The sequence below is a fragment of the Gossypium arboreum genome, chromosome 1 (assembly GCF_025698485.1).
Source record: "Gossypium arboreum isolate Shixiya-1 chromosome 1, ASM2569848v2, whole genome shotgun sequence".
In the NCBI taxonomy this organism is placed as follows: domain Eukaryota; kingdom Viridiplantae; phylum Streptophyta; class Magnoliopsida; order Malvales; family Malvaceae; genus Gossypium; species Gossypium arboreum.
This window is the reverse complement of record NC_069070.1, coordinates 114,422,045-114,442,053: the sequence shown is the minus strand read 5'-3', so window position 1 is coordinate 114,442,053 and position 20,009 is coordinate 114,422,045. Positions and strand designations below refer to the sequence as shown.

Here is a 20,009-nt window from a genome sequence, read left to right as displayed (position 1 = left end):
AGCTATCAATGAGTCCTTCCTGAATGGGATCAAATTCTGCATTAATCAGGCATATCTTACAGGTTTTGCAAAATGAGAAAAATTGGTTGATTGAATATGTTCCTAGAGACGAGAACAGAGAAGCTGATAGTATTACCAAGCTGGCCATTGGCAGGAAGGAGGGCCTACAGTTATATGAAACTTCTCCTCTTGAAACTTTCTAGTATTTCATAATAGTTTCCATTTTTTTTTTCAAAAAAAATTAAAAACCATATATCAAAAAATCAAACTCATATTAAATAAAATTTATATACAATTTTATTATATTTTGACATAACCTATTAATTATTTTAATAAGACCAAACATTATTGCTAACATAACATTACAACATTATAGCATTCACCAAAAACTTAAATGAGAAATTAGGAAGAGTAATTGAGCTCGAGTTCTTTGTTGCTCAGACTCGATAAAATGAGAGCTATATTTGTGTCGACAGGGAATATGTGTTGGATTTATCGGATTCTTATAATTGAGTGAGAAAAGAAAAAGAAAAAGAAGATGGAAAAGAAAGAAACAGCCAAACAAAATCAAATGAAAATGGAGAAAATAAAGTTGAATATGTCAAAAACAAGTAGAATGCTTTTTCTTTTCAACGTCAATTTCATGTGAATTACTATTCCTTCAACTTGGTTTGTCTTTTGCAATCATTACAATATTTGATTATAATTTACTCTAAGGTGATAATCAAGTTTATTGTAGATTAATCATTAATCTCTAGTATAAGGGCCTAGTTACTGCTACTCACTCTCCATCAACTTTCCTCCAAATATAGCACTTCTTTATGTTTGTTTTGAGAAACTACCTCTCTTCTTTTGTTCTCAGTTTGTTTAGAGTTGTGTTAATTCGCCAGCCTTTCTGCGACAAAAAAGAATCTTGAAAATCTCCAAGTACCAAGTAAATCCCATCGATTTCTTCAACTTAGCTCCTAAGTTCCAATGGTTAGATTCGATAATGAGACATCCTCCTCTTCCTCCTCCTCCTCCTCATCAGCATCATCATCATTGGAATCATCTTCTTCAGTTTCTCCAGGGAAATATGATGTTTTCTTGAGTTTCAGAGGTGAGGATACCCGCAGGAATTTCACGGATCATCTTTATGCTGCATTCAAAAGGAGAGGAATCATCACTTTTAGGGATGACGAAAAGCTCGAGACAGGTGAACCCATAGCACCTGAGCTCTTCAAAGCAATTCATGAGTCATGGTGCTCTGTAATCGTTTTGTCGGAAGGGTATTGTTTTTCGAGTTGGTGCCTAGAAGAGCTTTCCGAGATTATTCAACAGAAAAACGACAAGGGACATAATGTCTTCCCCATTTTCTATTATGTGGATCCATCTGATTTGAGAAAACAAACCGGAAAAGTTCAAGAAGCTTTTCTTAAGCATGAAAATAATTTCCAGGACAACAAAGAGAAGACACAAAGGTGGCGATCTGCTTTAACTCAAGCAGCTAACATCAAAGGATGGCACTTGAGTAACAGGTAACTATCATATTCTTTCACTTCAATAATATCTTACCAGCATCAAGTTTGAAGTTTGAGGCATTAGCTAAGGATTGTGCCCTTAAAGTTTCACTAAGCTATTTCCTTTGCATTGTATTTGAAGGCATGAATCAGAACTTATTGGAGAAATCATTAAAAAGGTATCAACAAAATTATGTCAAACATTTGCAAGTGCTCCTAATGACATGATTGGAATTGAGTCACGTTTGGAAGAGTTAAATTGCAAAATAGGCATAGGGGAGGAAGATGATAGTGTTCAGATTATAGGGATTTGTGGTATGGGCGGGTTAGGTAAAACAACTCTTGCGAGATTTGTTTATACCCAAATTTCAAGTCATTTTGAGGGCCAAAGCTTTCTGGCCGATGTTCGTGAAATTGCAGAGAAACATGGACTTGTTTGTTTGCAGAAACAACTTCTTTCCCAAATTTTTCCAGAGGAAAGTTTCAACTTTTTTAATGTTCATGATGGGAATGACATCATACGTCATATGTTATCTCATAAAAAGATTTTTGTTGTTGTTGATGATGTGGATAACATACAACACTTAAAATGTTTGATAGGCAAGCGAGCTTGGTTTGGTTTAGGAAGCAGGATCATCATAACAACAAGAGACGAGCATCTGCTGCAAATCTATGGAGTGGATGATGTGTATAATCCGACGAAATTGAATGCCAAGGAAGCACTTCGCCTTTTCAGTTTGAAAGCTTTCAAAAGTGAAACACCTGCAATGGAATTTTTTGAGCTTTCTAAACGTGTAGTGGAATATGCCAATGGCCTTCCGTTAGCTCTTGAAGTTTTGGTTCTTTTCTGTCTGGCAGATCAGATGAAGTTCAATGGAGAAGTGCTATTGAAAGACTTAAAAGGAGTCCAACAAAGAAATTCTAGACAGGCTTCAAATAAGCTTTGATGGGATAGAACAGTCAGAGAAAGATATATTTTAGATATTGCATGCTTCTTCAAAGGAGAAAACAAAGATATGGTAACCAAAATTCTTGATGGTTGTGGCTTTTTCCGGATATTGGAATAGATGTTCTCATCAAGAAATCTCTTATAACAATTGATGAAGACAACAAATTGTCGATGCATGACTTGTTACAAGAGATGGGAAGGAAAATTGTTTACCAAGAATCTCCTAATGAACCTGGAAAACGAGTAGATTGTGGGAGGAAAAGGATACTAATTATGTGCTAATAGAAAACACTGTAAGACTTCAGCACTATTAACTGTTACTCCACTCTTGAATATTTGTTGATTCATACGATACTAGGATGCAAGTCTACCTTTGAACTATTTTTGAACGTGCATTGCACTGTTAAGTCATTAAATTTACCATATTAATTAGTTGATTGCTCTGGTTTTCAGGCAACGGAAGCTGTTCAAGGTCTAGTCATCGATTCTATCAGGTGTAAATTCATACACCTATCTGTGTATATGTAGTTGATTACTCTGTATATTGTAAAGCTCATTCCACTTTTTCCTTTGGTGGTTATCAGGAAACAGAACACTTGGACTTTGAGTGCTGCTGCCTTTTTGACGATGAACAGGCTAAGACTGCTCAGAGTCTTCAATGTCCCAAATTCTCGTGATTTCAAATATCTTAGTAGCGAGTTAAGGCTTTTAGAATGGCATGGATATCCTTTCAAATCCTTCCCTTCAAGCTTCCAACTAGAGAACCTGGTTGCACTTCTTCTGCCTTATAGCCGCATTGAAAAATTGTGGAAGCCAAAGATGGTAAGAGTTACTTTGTTTGATCAATAATTTTGACCAAGATAACATAAAACACAAAATACCAAAAAGAAAATGGCATTTCATCTTTGGTTTTCCTTTTCATTGTTTCCTTTTACAGCCTGTATATAATTTAAAATTGGTCGACCTCAAAGGCTCTAAAAACCTTGTGAAAACACCAGACTTCAGTATGGCCCCAAATCTTGAAAGTTTGATTCTGGAAGGTACTGGAATAGTAGATTTTGATCCTGCCGTCAAGTTTCTAAGGAGGCTGAAGCTTTTGAATTTAAGAAACTGCAAGAGACTTAGGATTTTCCCATCCAAAATTGGGAATGGATCTCTAGAAACATTAATTCTTTCAGGTTGCTCAAATATAGAAAGAATTCCAGAGATTGTTGGGGAAATGGAATGTCTGAAAGAGCTTTGTTTGGATGGGACTGGTATTAAAGAACTTCCCTCTTCAATTGGACATCTCAGGCGTCTTATGTTGCTAAATTTGAAAGATTGCAGTAAGCTTGAGAGTCTCCCAAGCAGCATAGGTGGGTGTGAATTCCTTAAAACTCTTATTCTCTCAGGCTGCTCTAAACTTAAAAATTTTCCAGAGAGTTTGCAACAACTAGAATCTTTGGAAGAGCTTAACCTAAGTGAGACTGCCATAACGACACCACCATCCTTCATTTTTCATATGAAAAATCTCAAGTTTCTTTCTTTCCAAGGGTGCAAGGGACCACCATATAGAGTACGATCACATTGGCGTTTTATTTCTAGGCCCACACAAAGACTTAGTTCGAACTCTATGACCTTGAAGCTACCTGCTATTTTGTCTGGTTTGAGTTCTTTGAAGGAGCTGAATTTAGATGACTGCAACCTTTATGATGGGGCTATTCCTGATGACATTATCAGGTTGTCCTCATTAGAAAAACTAAGACTTTCTGATAACAATTTCAGGACCTTGCCTACAACCCTTGGTGGACTTTCCAAGCTTACTGATCTAGTACTGACTGACTGCAAAAGGCTTAAATCATTGCCCGAGCTACCAGCAAGCATAAAATTATGGTTAGACGGTTGTGGTTCATTGGAAGCAGTTGCAAATTCGACTACAACTTTCAATTCACGGGCTGATGGATATATTTGTGCTTTTAACTGCTTCAAATTGGCAGAGGGTAACGATGCTGTAGCAATGCTGAAAAGATGTATTCAGGTTGGTGTTTTTGTTTTGATTTTTCTCTTATCACTCCCATTGATTTATTTACTTATTATTTTTCTCTATAGCTCCCAAGAAGTTATGGTTCTAAAAATACTAATTATCATTTGCTTTGTTTCATAGGAAGGTGCAAAGGTAAGAACAACAAATTATGACATTATAATACCAGGAAGTGAAATTCCAAAATGGTTTACTAATCAGACGGATGACCCTTCGGATTCAATAATAAAGATACAATTGCCTCCAGGTTTTCTGATTGGTCGCCAGTTAGTAGGATTCGCCTTCTGCTGTGTTTTCTTCTCTAACTTCGATAATAAACCTAGGAGGGGGGAGCATATTTCCCATACATCTGTTATCCATGGTAGAAATTTCTCTCGAGAATTTGGAAGATATGACTTTCATTTAGAAGGTAAATCTACGAGGGTAGGTGAGGACCACCTTTGGCTACATTTTATGCCTTGTAACCAGCTGCGCTTGTTTTCCTTGGCATTTGAATGTAAAGGACAAGAGATTTCTGAATTCATCACATATGTGCTGAAGGAAAGTTCTGAAATTGAGGTTTTCTTCAAAATCTGGGGTTTCCATTCCAAGCTGAAGAAATGTGGGGTTCGGATGGTGTACAAAAAAGATTTGGAAGAGATGGACCAAACCGGAGATGAGCAGCAAATCAGACCAGCTTCTTCAAATTTTAGTGATGCCAGTTCAAACAATGGATCAACCAGGAATGATATCAGTTCCCCCACGCAGAGAAAATGGTTTAGTATCTACTTGTTTATTATTTTATTCCCCAAAATCATCAATATTGATACATACATACGTACGTACGTAATGTATGTATGTATGGTATTGTCATCTCTTTTATAAGGCTAATTTTCTTACGTCTGCGTGCTTTGATTCCAGGTTGAATGACAAAGCAAGTCATCAGTGGATCAAACCTTTTTTCTGTCACTACTGTTTAGCATATATCGGAAACGATCGATTACTCACTCAATTCTAGGTTTTTTGGTATCATATAGAAAATTATTTATAGTCTCTCGTCAACTCATAAATAAAAAGATAATGCGTTTTAACGCATTCGAACCTCTAGCCTCCTACTTTTGACATAAATAGTTAAAATAAACCAGTTATTATACTGTGTATCTTTTGTAAGGTAATTATCTTTATAATTTCGATTTCTTCCTACAATTTAACTAGTCGGTTTCTCAATTTTAATATTTGATTTTCAAAGTAATTAATAGTTATATAAGTTTAAAATTAAAATCAATATACTAATCAAATTTTATTTTTAAACAATTTTTGTTCAGTTTTTTCTTTTATCACCTCGATCAAGATGGCCTATTAATGATGGCTATAAATAACACTTGATTGTTGGTTAATTCATTGTCGTGAATGACAATAAAGTGTTATTTATATGCATTTCTAAAAGTCTAGTTTCATGTGAATATATATATGTTTATATTTTTTATTTAATAAAATATTTTTATTTCGTAATTATTATTAAAAATAATTAATATATAATATTTAAAAAACTTTAAGATCATAATTAAGTAATTCTACAACAATGTTTAAAAGATGGACATAGATGTAATTGTAATTTTTGTGTATGTTTCTATTGTGATTTTGTCAATTAATAATAAAATTAATCTCAGCTTAAATAAAAATTATTTAAAATAATATTTTTATTAATTAAATTGAATAGTTTAAATTATAATGAAATTGTAGTTGAAGTTAAATTACTTTTGACACTTATCGTGAGTTTGAGTACAGGTAAAATGACAATTCTATCATGAAAATTTATATAAATATCTTAAAAATTAAATTCTAAAATATTAGATTTTAATTTAATTTAATTTAGTGCGTACATTGATAAAAGACAAAATTAATTATGATTTTAATGTATTAAAATTATCGACTTAGCTATTAATTTTAAATTTAATAAAATTAAATTTTTAATTTTAATATATTTTTTAAAAAAATTATATTTAAATCTTTTTCTAATTTAAAACTGAATAACAATATTATTAATTAAATTCAAAATGTATTAAATATATCTAAATTAAACTTTCTTTAAGTGAAACAACTATTGATATTATTAAATCGTTTAATTGTATTATAAAAATATGAATTAAATTAAAGATATTTTAAAAACTTCAGCTTTCTAACTAAAATAAAGTAATATTTAGACAAATAAAAAGTCAAACTTCCTAAAATTTAAAATAAAATTTAACTTATAAATAAATAAAATTTAATATTTTTCCTCCAAAATTTTACTCCCCATTTATTTTCCCTTAGACTTTTATTCCCAAAAACTTTTTATTTTCCTCCTAAACTTTTACTTTTCACCCTTTACTCTCAAATAAAAATTAAAATTATCCAAAAAAATAACTAAACATAAATAATAATAATTTTATTTATATATACTATTTATATTATTAAATTAAATTTCACATTTATTATTATTTATTTTATTGAATTGTTTACTCATATTGAATATTTATATTAAAATTGAATTATTAATTATGCCATAAAATATTCGTGTTAAAATTTTATATTGGTATCAATTTCACATTTTATCTTTAAAATAACTTTTATTAAATTATTAATTATGCCATAAAATATTCGTGTTAAAATTTTATATTGGTATAAATTTCACATTTTATCTTTAAAATAACTTTTATTAAAAAATCACATTTTACATTTAATATATTTTTAATTCCAAAATACATAGTGACAATAATCTAAAGATAATTGAAACAACTAAGCAAACAAAGAAGCTAACTCGTATATAAAGGATTAATAAATAAATTATGAGGTGATGAAATTTAATAAAAATTTGATTAAGGTGAACAAATTTTATTATGATAGGTGATAGTGGTTACAAGTACCTAAAATTATTTTTTAAAATTTAACTCGAACAAATATATTCGATTAGATTCGATTCGAATTCCATCTCACTCGACTCGATTCGAGAAAATTTCAAATCAAATTAGGATGATAAAAATGATTTGTCAACTCGATTAACTCGAAATTTTTTCATTCGATTCGATTCGATTCGATTGAACTCTCACCCCTAAGCGCAAGAGCCAGTAGTTAGAGGATAGAGTTCACGGGGAATAGAGTTACCAAGTCAAGTCTTAGACTTGGATAATTTGGATGTGAGGGATGAAGAAAGAAGTAAAAAGCAACAAAGTATACCGAGACTTTACAGCTATTCTATGACAACGAGGAAAGAACTGTAAAGATTTCATCAGCGTTGGTAATAGAAGACAAGAGCATACTGATTCAGTGTCTGAAGGAAAACTTAGACGTTTTTTCTTTGTTAACGGTAGACATGCTAGGGGTAGACCCTCAAGTGATCGTCCACAAGCTAAATGTGCTCCCAGAGTAAAAACCGATTAAGCAGAAGAAGAGGAAGTTTGTTCTGCAGGTGGCAGAGACAGTAAGATAAGAGGTAGCTGAATTGTTATCAGTGAGTTTTATCAAGGAGGTTGAGTATCCAGAATGAGTCTCAAACGTGGTTATAGTGAAGAAAGCAAATGACAAATGGAGAATGTGTATTGATTTCACTAACCTTAACAAGGCATGCCCTAAGGACAGTTTCCCTCTACCTTTGATTGACCGTTTGGTTGATGCCTCTGCAGGTCACAGATTCATGAGCTTCATGAATGCCTTCTCGGGCTATAACCACATATTGTTGGATCAGGATGACTAGGAAAAGATACCATTTATCATTGAAGAAGGACTTTTCTTGTAACACCATATACCTAGCCTGGTCGCCAAGCCCAGATACGGGATGCCACACCACTGTCCCGTCTCATGTACATCGAATAGGAAGCTAGATTCAAGCAAACCGGTCATCTTTTGTTAACTCATATAAGTTTTAAAACGTCCCAACAGTTATTTAACATCGTTACATGCAAATCATTCGCTAATTGATCATACACTTAGCCAGAATTATGTATGAGAGCTAATTAGCAAAATTCCATAAAAATGTCCGTAGGTATCGATACTTAATTAGTATTGATACCACTTGGGAAAACGATACCAAATAAGCTTATTGTTTCTCGATTAAAAACCCAACTATCGGAAAATATCGGTACCACCAAACAAAGTATCTATATTTATTCCCTGAGTATTGATACTCGAGCAAAGGTATCGATACTAAATCTCTATTTTGTTTCCTGTACATTTTAATTCACAGAGGTATCATATTTTAGAGTTATTTTCACTTATTCTACTTTGGTGAAGTAGTACCTTATGAAACATATTTCGTGAAACATATTTCATAATGCAATTTATTCTTAACAAAGAATTGTTTTTGGACGAAAGCTATTCCCGAATTAGGGTTATTTTGATTTGTTCCAAACATAAGCTGTTCTCAAAATAAAAATTACTTTGGATAAAAGTTGTTCCATAGTGATATTTTTCTATGAAGAACTTGTTCTAATAATGGCCCTGGTTCTAAATAAAATTTGTTTCAAATAACTATTGTTTTGAGCATAATTATTCTGGAAACACAATTATATAAATGATAGTTATTCCAAATTTCAGTTGTTCTCAAATTACAAGCACTTTAAATTGTAATTATTCTAAATTAGAGTCATGTTTTAAATGTAATGATTTTGAAGATTACTATAATTAAACAATTATTTTCTGAATAAACAGCAGTGCTTTATTATTAACATTTGAAGCACAAATCTCATGAAACATGAATTTTTTTTATATGTTAAAAGATAGAAATATTAATAACTACCTACAACAATAAACAAGATAAATTTACCTTACACTAATGTCATTTTTTTTCTTCCAACAAAGTTAACTGCACAAGAATTATTGATCATTGATTATTCCTACATGTTACAAAGCCAAGGTGCAATAATCGAATAACAGACATAAAATTATAAAGCTTCCAACTATCAATGGAGCAAAAATTATAAATAGTAATTAATAAGGAAATGGTTAAGTTATGATATTAGTTTTTGTACTTTGTGAAAATTATAGATTTAATCTTTGTACTTTATTTTGGTCACTTTTAGTCCTTACGTTTTTCAAATTTTATAATCTCAATCCTCGCTAAATGATAATTGCTAAATTCATTAACTTCTAAGCTTTTCAAAATCTAATGTGATAAACATATTCTCATGTGTGTGATACCATATCAACTTGTTATTTTCACGCATTACTCACTAAAAATCCAGTTAATGGATTAATGATTATCATTTGCGGCAAAATTGGAATTTCAAAATTTGAAAGCATGGGAACTTAAAAATGATCCAATTGGATAATATGGGCTAAATCTCCAATTGTATGCATAGTACAGGACTAGTAATTGAATTTAACCAAATAAATTGATTGTTATTGTTTGGGTCAAGACTAAAATTTCAAATTTTGAATAGTACAAAAGCTAAAATTAATCAAATAAATTACAAGGACAAAATCCACAACTTTTGCAAAGTATATGAGCTAATAGCAGAATTTAACATAAGTAAAACGCTTGCATCTTGGCAATCATTATTTTTTATTTTCCATGAATGGATTGCAATGTTTTTTAAATTGAACTAGTGGTTGAATTAGTCAACCATCAGTTGTCGATTCGATCAATCTAATCGATTCAATTAAAAATTATTACAAATTATAAATAAATAAAACCTCTACACGTGTGACAACCCTAATTAGACCCTAGTCGGAATGTGGTTTCGGGATCACAAAACTGAGTCACAGAAATTTATTTTAATTTTAATTGCATATATTTATGTGTGATGGTGTATGTATGAAAAATTAAATGTTTTAAATTAGTCTTAGGAATGTAAATTTTTCTTGAAAGGACTTAGTTGAGAAATTGAGAAAAGATGATAGGTAATTTGTAAGGATCCAATAACAATAAGGTGAGAAAGCTTGGGTTTGCATGTCAATTTATCCTTATGCATGTAGTGGCCGGCCATGAAATGATGTTACTCCACTAAGTCTAATTAAATACATTTTAATATGATAAATGATAAAATAAAATTAATTAAAAAAAAAGGAAGATAAGAGAGTGTTCATCTTCTCCTTGCAAAAGCCGAAACTAAAGTGAGGGAGGAAAGAAAATTTTTGAAGGCATTCGGCCAACTTAGGGGTTGATTAAGGTAAGATTTCATGCTATTTTCATTAAATTTTATGAGAATTTAGTTCATAGTTAAGTTCATATTCCAACCCATATGTTGATTTTCTTTATTTAGTGACAAAATATACATACGGTTACTATGGTTAGATGTTAAGAGATAGTGTTGAGGCTTAGGATGGATATATTAGAAGGTGAAGAATGAACTAGCTAATGGACATATGTGTTTTTGAATAATAGCATGAATAGATGAGGAGTTTTGTTAGTTAGAAATATTTGGTCAATTTGATATGTGGTAAAAAAATTAAGTGTTAAATGAAATGAAAATGATATTATATTGGAGTATGTATATTCGGCCATATGAGTAAATACATAGATGATGTTAAATTTGATTATGTATAATCGGCCATATAGGGTACACATTTGTGATATTATCTTTAATTCTCTATAATTGATCAAATGGGTGATATTGGCTTATACGGTTGAATTTGATTCATGAATATGTACATTGAAGTGAAATATATCATAGGCTATGTTATTTTGGAAGTAAGAATGCAATCGGCCTTGAGACACTTTATAAGTATTAGTTAAGGTTTTAATGTTTTGAACAATAATGGTTGTAAGATGAAGTGAAAATCAGTAAAATATATATGTGAGTAATTAGCAAGGGTGGTTGCCGTGTATATATTATATATATGTGTGTTTATATATGAGTGTAATTAAAGTATTGATTGGATTATTGTTAATAAAGTGATATTAGGTGGTTGGTAGCCGAATAGCATAAAAGCATAAGGTAGAATGATAAAAATTTTACCGTGAGTTTCTTGTGTTATGTAATCATTAATATTATTGGAGATAAATAACTAGCAAGGTAATTAAACTAGTTAATGTATTTTGATTAAGCTCAAGGACTTAAAGGAGGAGAATAAAGCAAGGGCAAGTCGAAGGACATCGAGTAGCTGATTAGGGTCGTTTTATTCGAAACAAGGTAAGTCTATAAGCAATTAAGGTTGTTTATTTTATACATAATTGGTATATGCATATCATGAAAGAATTACCCTCATAAAAAAAATTTTCTTTGATTGAAAAGGGTAATGGCCGATTCTATTTAGTTAATTAAACCAATCATTTTGTAATAACGAAATGACTTGGCACTAAGTGTGCGGAAATTGTATGGCACTAAGTGTGCGGAAATTCTATGGCACTATGTGTGCGAATATATATGGCATTGGTGTGTAGAGTTAAACTGTCGTTTCGCATGTGGATTTCTAAAGAACCATGTGTGAGAGTTAATATGGCATGATGGGTATAAGAATTTCTTATTCGAGCACTTCTTGTGTGAAGTTGATTATATAATAATTAGATTTAATGGTGATAGTTGACTAGTAGTGAATTGATAATTTAGACATTATGTGAACCTTTTGATTTCTATTTTTTTTAGTTAGTTAACTATTACATTTCATTGCTTACGACTTACTAAGTTGAATACTCATATTGTGTGTTTGCTTGTCTCCTATTTAGATGCTCTGACCCATTTTGCGTGCTTTGGACCATCGTCGAAGTCATCACACCAACTTGCAACATTTTGGTACCCTTTTCTTAGTTGTCTAAGTGAACATTATGGCATGTATAGGCTAAAATGTATTTTGTTTGAATTTTGATATGTATTCTTCTAGCCATGCGAATATGGCTTAAATATTAAGTTTGAATTTGGTTATGTTTAATCATGGTATTATTCATCTTGGTTATAATGTTTAATACTAAAAATGCATGATATAAAAATATATATATATAAGCTTGAGCACTGAGAATGTTAGAAATATCGAATTTATGTTTGGAGTGGTTCGATTATGATACATTTATATAAGTGAAAAATTGTAATTTGACTATTGTATTTGATCTTAGTATTTTAATTTGAGATAGCGTAATGAGTCATTTGGTTATGTTGGAACATAACATCAAATCTTTTAATACGGTTGTTATATGTCGTAAACTTATGTGATGGTTTAAAGTACCTAATGAAATGACTATGATAGAAGTAGATGCATGAAAATTTATGAAAAAGTATTTGGTTCGGTAACATCTCGTAACTCATTCCAGCGATAGAAACAGGTTAAGGGTGTTACAACACGTTTCAATTTCATGCTATGCTTTTTAGTTTGACTGGTTGCTTGGCAAGTAGAGGGAAATAGAAAGGAGTATTGTTAGTTTTAAATTTTACATAAAAGTCAAATCTTTCTTAGTTGATATCCTAAGGGCTTAGAGTTCAATATTTTTTGTAAAGCTATAATCAATTGATGTTTCTGCTACAATTGAAGGTGAGTTTGGATGGGCAGTGCGTTTACCTGTGGTTAGTGTAAAAACAGCGGTGACGGTGAGATTAGATACTGTAGCGATACTGTAGCGTGAAACAAAAAGTAAGCTAAACGCACCGCACCATACCGCACCGCAGCCCCAAACGAAGCCTGAGTCTGTTTGTTAAAGGTGGAACATTTGTTCTAGGGTTTAGAGAAAAAGGAAGTAAACTGATTTGAGCTCCAAAGAACTCACCTTAACAACCCGTAAGAGCCCTTCCATTGCTACTCGATATGGTATTACTACTGAGAAATTATTGTAGGTTTTCCTGGAAGTTAAGCTCTTTCTAGTAATTTCATCTCCTGTCAACTTCTAGTGGGTCATGTTAAGATAATTTGGGAATCAGCAGTTTCTGTTTTAAGGTTAGTAGGAATGGAGTGTTTGGGCATTAAAGAATAGGACAGCATCAAGTTTGGAAGTGTGTGTTTATGTAACAATACTTTTTCCAGTGTACGTGAGCAGTGACATTTGGGTAATTTGCAAACAAACATATTATATTGTTTATGGGTGACATGGTGACACCGCACATTGCTTTAGATTTCTGGGCGTGTCAAGTCTTATCCTGAAATTTGAATAAAGGAGAAAAAACATGAAAGTTCAAAATATCTAGAATTTCAAAGATTCTTTAGACGAAACAGCTGGTCCTCAGAATTTCTAGAGATTCAACACTTTAGGCGACTATGTTTTTTTCCTCGTTCTCACTTATCTAAAACCAGCAAAGAGAAAGGGAAAATCAACCATTTTTTAAACAAAATTTGAATATTATATTTCGCTGTTCATACTTTCTGTGTTCAATTTCCGTGTTCCACACTGAAACTGTCCCTCGTCGAAGCAACATAATAACATAATCTAGAAAGAAGATTAAATTAAGTATTTTTTCATATACGTAACCAATAAAAGATTTACAAATAAAAATATGAAGTAAATTCTGAATTTTATTAAATTTAAATCATTTCGCCCCATTAAAATTAATAATTTTTTAATGAGATACCATGGTTATTGTTTTTAGGTATAAGCTTTTTTCCTTAAACTTCACAAACTATGTAAATGATAAATTTGGCCACTAACATATGTATATTCAATCAAAGTGGTCTTATTTATATTTTCAAGTTTTTTGGCCATTAACCTTTATTCTTTTTTCAATCTACTTTTTCTAATAGATTTAATGTATAAATTTAAGGTTTCAATTTTTTTCTTTTAAAAGGTTTCAATCTTTCATACGTTTATTTTGAGAAATTTTTCTCTGAGTTAATTTTTTAAGATAATTACATTTATTTTCTTTAAATTAAGACTTGTTTTTATTTTAATTTAATGTATTATTTATTTATTTTATTATTTTTCACATGTAATTATCTTATTAGGTTATCTAAGTAATAAATTACATCTCATTAAAATATTTTACATATGAAATTCCACATCATCCCCATTTAACTTTTTTAACGGTACTTTCATTAAATCTATTAAAAAAGCAGATTGAAAAAAAAAACAAAGGTTGATGGCCAAAAAATGCTAAAAAATATAATTAGGGCTATTTTGACAAAACATGCAAAGCGTTAGTGACCAAATTTGTCATTAAGCCTAAAAATTTAATAAAAATTCTTTATAGGATATTTGTAAAGAAAATTAGATAAAAGGCACATAAATATTTAGTCTTATTTATAGAATTTTAAAAAATTACTAAAATGCATAGGAAAATAACTCCTATTTTTATTGTATCAGAATAATTTTTTCTTATTTACACAAAAGTAATTAAGTATAAAATTAAAATTAATTATTGTTCTAAGAGATTACAAGTACAATTATAATTATAAACTTAAAAACAAGTTTGTTTCGATCGAATTCAATTTAAACGGATTTAAATATTTTAAATATTTTAAATGTTTAAATTTAAATTCTACTCATATTTTAAATAGATTTAATTTTTCTAAAAGTTTTTAAATTTTGAGGTACAACTTGATCCTTAAATCGATCTAAAATAAAATGATAAAGCTTGAAATGATTTGCTTTTTAGAATATATTTTTTAAAAATTAGGAATAAATTTACATTAAAAAGAGAAATTTTTTCATCAATGATATTTTTTTAATAATATACAAAATAATTTTGTTAAAATAGCTATTCTCAATTTCCAATGAGTAGTTCTTGCAAGGCATCGAGAAAATGTGAAATAAAAAAATATTGTTGAACATGGTTCCATAGTTTAAATAATTGACTCATCTCTTCCAAATTTTGAAGTTTAGTAAAAATGAAGTTTGTTTCCAATAATTTTAAATTATTCTTTTCCAATTAATTTTCAGATTTGACTTTGTTTTATATTAAATTAAAATAATCTAATTTAATTATAAACATTAAACTATTTTACCAATTTTTTAATAATCTCATTATAGATTCTAATATTATTATTATTTTTTAAATACAATATTTAGAATTATTTATAATTATTTCTCAACCTATAAATAAAAAGATAATGCGTTAAAACTCACTCGAACCCACGCACTCTTACATTGACAATAATATTCATACCAATCAAGTTAATCTTGGTAAATTTTATCAAATCTTAAAATATTATTTTGCCATGTGCAACTCACATGGCTATCTATTTACACGTATTTTTCTTGTAAATTGGGTAAACTCAAAAACTGCTTTTATGTAAATATTAAATGTACGGATTATAAATTATAATTTTTTGGATAGTATCGTCTAGTCAGCAAATCTCAAAATTAACCTAAGGAAAAATATAATATTATTTTACCATCTCGTTAAAATATTCTATGTTAATTTAAGGTCAAAAAATATTTTTTTAAATATTGTGTGTTATCACATTCTTCTAGATGTTCATTATATAATTATTATTTTACTATATAACTGTTTTGATTTATTTTTTTAACCTTGACTTTATTGTAGTTGAGTAAGCAGAAATTGCAGAATTTCTTTGATTTGGTTTGATTGGAAAGAGATAAAATAAAAATAAAAAATAAAAAATAAAAGATGAAATTTTTAAGTAGAATGATCTGATAACTTCTTTTTCTGCTCCATAAATCAGAAAGGAATTTATTTATATCGATGTAAAATTAAAGTAATTTTATATTTTTTATATTATTTTTTATGATTAATATTTTAACAATTCACACATTAAAGTTTTTGATGTAATTGTATTTATTATGTACGTAAAATTTTAAACCGATCCAATATCTTTATTATATCAATCTAAAATATTTTATAAATTAATATTTTATTAAATGAATGAAAGTTTTTGCCTAAAACAAATATCTATAAAGATTTATTTTGCATCGAATTTAACATATGTGATCTATATAAATAGAATAATAAATTTAACGTTTGAATTGTTAAAATAATAATTGTACAAAGAATCATTCCCCATTTAATATATATTATTTCCTTAAAGAGGCTTTTGTACTGTAATAGGTTGATTATTTATTTTAATTCTTAATGTGTTTTTACTGTAATAACGTGAGGTGTGAATTGTATTTATCTTTCTAATTATACATTTTGTTCATTTTCAAGAATTTATTTATTCAATATAAATAATTTTTATTTTTATTATATCTAATATTATTGGAATTAATAAAATGCAAACAAAAGAGCATTTCAGTTGCTAATTTTTGTTATTTCTTTATTTATGCATATATTATTTTCCCACCTTAACTCAAAGAATTTAATTTCTAATTTCATTTGTTAAAATCTCTTTTTTAAATTTCTCTACATATATATATATATTTCCTTTATAAATTAAATTTTACGTAAATTTCAATTCTAGTCCTTATCTTTATCTTTATTTATCAATAATCTTTTTTAGGAAGCATATTCTAATTTTACCTAAATAGAAAAAAACAAAAACAAAAACGGTCTGAATAAAAAACAAATGCCTGCTGGGTGTTCGATAAAAGGTCTAAGAAAGAAAAAGAGTTCCACCAAGGGCAATGGTGTTCTCCGCAGGCCGCAGCTGTTTCTCTTTTTCACCCACTGAAAATAAAAAGAAACCACGTGTCCTCATTTGCTCTATAAATATGAATCTCTCCCTTTCTTTCCTTTATTTCACCTATTAAATTCACTCTCTTCCGAAAGATAAATATACCCAAAAAGAGAAACCGCAAAAACAAAGCTCGGAAATCCTGGTTTTTTTTTTATTCAAAGTTAAAACCCAGTTTTCATTTTGGTCTGTTTCAGCTTCCTCTTTACCTGTAAGTTATATCTCCATCTATGTTGCAAGTTATATTGCTTTATTTATTTGTTTCGGGGTGTATTTGTTTAATCATGTTTTGGGTGTTTTGGGGTTTTTTTTTTTCCCGGGGGATGATTTTTCATCTGTGTATATAATGATAAAGAATGGATTTCTTTTCTTCATTTTCAATTTGGGTGCTTGAATTTGTTGAATATTTTTAAGAAACTTTTTTTCTTGAAAGAGGAGGAAGAGGAAAGAAATGGGAATAAAGAAGAATGCAATTTGGTTATATTTAGCTTAGAGAATTGATGTTTGTTCCATTAGTTTCCTAGCTACTAGTGTTAGAAAAAAACTGAGTTTTTTAAAATGAAAATATGTAAACTTTCTTCAAGAATTGCTTCTTTTCTTTTTTATTTAAGGTTTTCTCTTCGAAAGGTTCTAATTTGGTTTATATTGCTATGATGATCATAAAGATTCTCTGTTTTTGTTGCATACAAACTTTTTATTTTTCATATATCTATTTGATCATCTGGAATTTAAAGTAGCAAATTCATGTATTTACAATTAATTTATATAATCAACTTGGTATATCTGTATTTCCAATGGTCCTCTGTTTTTATGATTTGCTTACATGTTTATACCTATATCTGAACTGTTTACATCTTGCAGAATGGCTATGGAACCAAACTTCTTTGAACAAGAATCACATTTCGATTCTGATGGAGATATTTCACTGAAGAACAAATGGAATCCAATACCAGAACCAACGAAAGACCTAGAAAAAGATTCCAGCTGCTTCGATTGCAGCATTTGCTTCGAGTCAGCACAAGAGCCGGTAGTCACCCTCTGTGGTCACTTATATTGCTGGCCTTGCATTTACAAATGGCTTAATGTCCAAACTTCTTCCCTCGATACAGACCCGCAACGGAAGAACTGCCCCGTGTGCAAGGCAAGCATCTCTTCCTGTTCATTGGTTCCCCTCTACGGTCACGGCACATCTTCACATTCTCAACCCAAGACTCCACATTCAGATCTGATCATTCCCCAAAGACCACCTCCTTCTACATCGAACATGACCGCCCCTTCTTCACATCTAAATCAACAGCTTCAGGAAAACTTTTTCCATTCTCAGTCCCAAGCATTTCATAACCAACAATACTTCCCACCTTATGGAGGATATGCAACCTTGGCATCATCCGACCTTAGTGGTATACCGATGACGAATTTCTTCCATCCGATGATCGGAACTTTGGGAGAAATGGTGTATGCTAGAATATTTGGGAGCTCAAACACAAGTATGTTTGCTTACCCTAACCAAGCTTCTTACCCATTAATCAGGAATAACAATCTTAGGATGAGAAGGCTGGAAATTCAGGTTGACAAATCTCTTAGTAGAGTATCCATGTTTCTTTTCTGTTGCATCATTCTTTGTCTTCTCTTGTTTTGAGAAGTACTGAATTTGAGCTTGTATAGTTGCAAACAAAATTTGTGAGGAAACCAAATGTCAAGGTTTCTCTTAACGATATTTGTATGTATATAGTACTCTCATTTTTTAAGAACTGGGACTCTAAATCCTCCATAGAAACTGTTTAGCAGCAAATCAAGTCTCAAACTCTTATTAAGGGTTTTGCCTTGGGATGTATATGCTTTTGTACGTCACTTTGAAGTTTCCATTATTACAAATATATTCATTCCCCCATTTTATCAATCCTTGCTTTAATTTATCTCTCCACTTCAAAATATAATATTGATTAGAGGTTTTGCAGTTGATTTTGTCATATATATAACAAAATGAAGAGTTGATCAAGTAAAAGTTGAAACAAAGACCTTTAGCTATGGTTTTACCCATGGGTTCTAATCATCTAGATTCCCCACCGAAATTGACTCTAATCACTTGGAGACAAGCTTTTGATTATAAAAAGTTTCATGGGTGAAGGATTGCTTTCTTTCATTCTTTTATTTATTGAGGTGGTTGGTGTCCCTTTTCGCCTAATAAAAACTCAATTATTTCCATTGATTACTCTTATTTATTCATATGGTACAATGAAAAGAAAGAAAAGCCCCACAAATTGATGCCAATGTTGCCTGACTTTCAAGAATCTTAAAAACCAATTGTTGTATAATTAACATTTCTACTTATATTTTTAAAAATTTAATTCTTCTACTGTTTAGATTTAAAATATTAGTCTAATTATTATCACGTTAAACTGTCAATATTTTTTTTACGGTAGAAAAAATACAACAAAATAGCAACTATAAGGTAAAGAAAACGCCAATGGGAGACATTGGATATAGTAGCAAGATCGAAATTAAGTAATTCTTGGACTTAGACTGGAGGTTCTTCAAATAATTCAAGCTGTTGTAATTTAAGCTAACAATTTTAATTGAAATTTGTCTATCAAATATGACTTTGTGATATTTTGAAATAAAAAAATATTTACTTGGTAGGCCATGTAACAAAGAATGATTAAAAGAATTCTAACGCTGTTAACAATTATTAGACTTGAATTTTTGAAATTGAGGGGTAAATGTATTAAATTCTTACAAATATAAATAAAAATCAAATGTAGAAAAAATACGGGAACTTGGAGTACATATTGACATTGTTATATTTTCCATAGAAGAAAAACAACTATCAATTTAAGATGAAATTATTTCCTACAGCTGAGTTGACCCCTTCAATAAGAAACATAGACTTTCTTCCCCTTAACATGCATGGAATATATAAATTGAAATTAGTTCGAAACGTGGTCTAAAGAAGAAGTTTGAAGCTACCTTTTTTCACATGACTATGAATATGAAGCTTCCAAATTTGATTTCCTTTCTGAAAATATTTTAGTCGGTGATAGTATCATTTGTCAAATTTGCAAACTGATCTTTTTGCCCAAAAATTTCTTTCTCTTAC

General features: G+C 30.1%; 1 protein-coding gene and 1 pseudogene across 3 annotated transcripts; both read left to right on the top strand.

Annotated features, from left to right (window-relative positions):
• Positions 1–732: 732 nt before the first annotated feature.
• Positions 733–5,658, top strand: LOC108480865 (disease resistance protein RPV1-like; annotated as a pseudogene). Its single transcript, XR_008270910.1, has 8 exons — positions 733–1,517; positions 1,642–2,367; positions 2,455–2,691; positions 2,902–2,942; positions 3,033–3,270; positions 3,386–4,465; positions 4,592–5,223; positions 5,369–5,658. The product of XR_008270910.1 is annotated as a disease resistance protein RPV1-like (transcript).
• Positions 5,659–16,652: 10,994 nt separating this feature from the next.
• Positions 16,653–18,812, top strand: LOC108481976 (E3 ubiquitin-protein ligase RMA3-like). 2 transcript variants are annotated; one of them, XM_053030664.1, is made up of 3 exons: positions 16,653–17,123; positions 17,774–17,939; positions 18,022–18,812. In XM_053030664.1, exons 2-3 carry the CDS (start codon positions 17,849–17,851, stop codon positions 18,549–18,551), a joined length of 621 nt encoding a protein of 206 aa, XP_052886624.1. In that variant the 5' UTR covers positions 16,653–17,123; positions 17,774–17,848; the 3' UTR covers positions 18,552–18,812. The 2 variants fall into 2 exon arrangements, with proteins under 2 accessions (XP_052886624.1, XP_017640566.1); XM_017785077.2 differs by having other exon boundaries at positions 16,655–17,123; positions 17,774–18,812.
• The last annotated feature ends 1,197 nt before the right edge of the window (positions 18,813–20,009 follow it).

Coding starts and splice junctions, on each gene's coding strand:
- LOC108481976 (XM_017785077.2), top strand. CDS start 17,775: ATGGCTATGGAACCAAACTTCTTTGAACAAGAATCACATTTCGATTCT.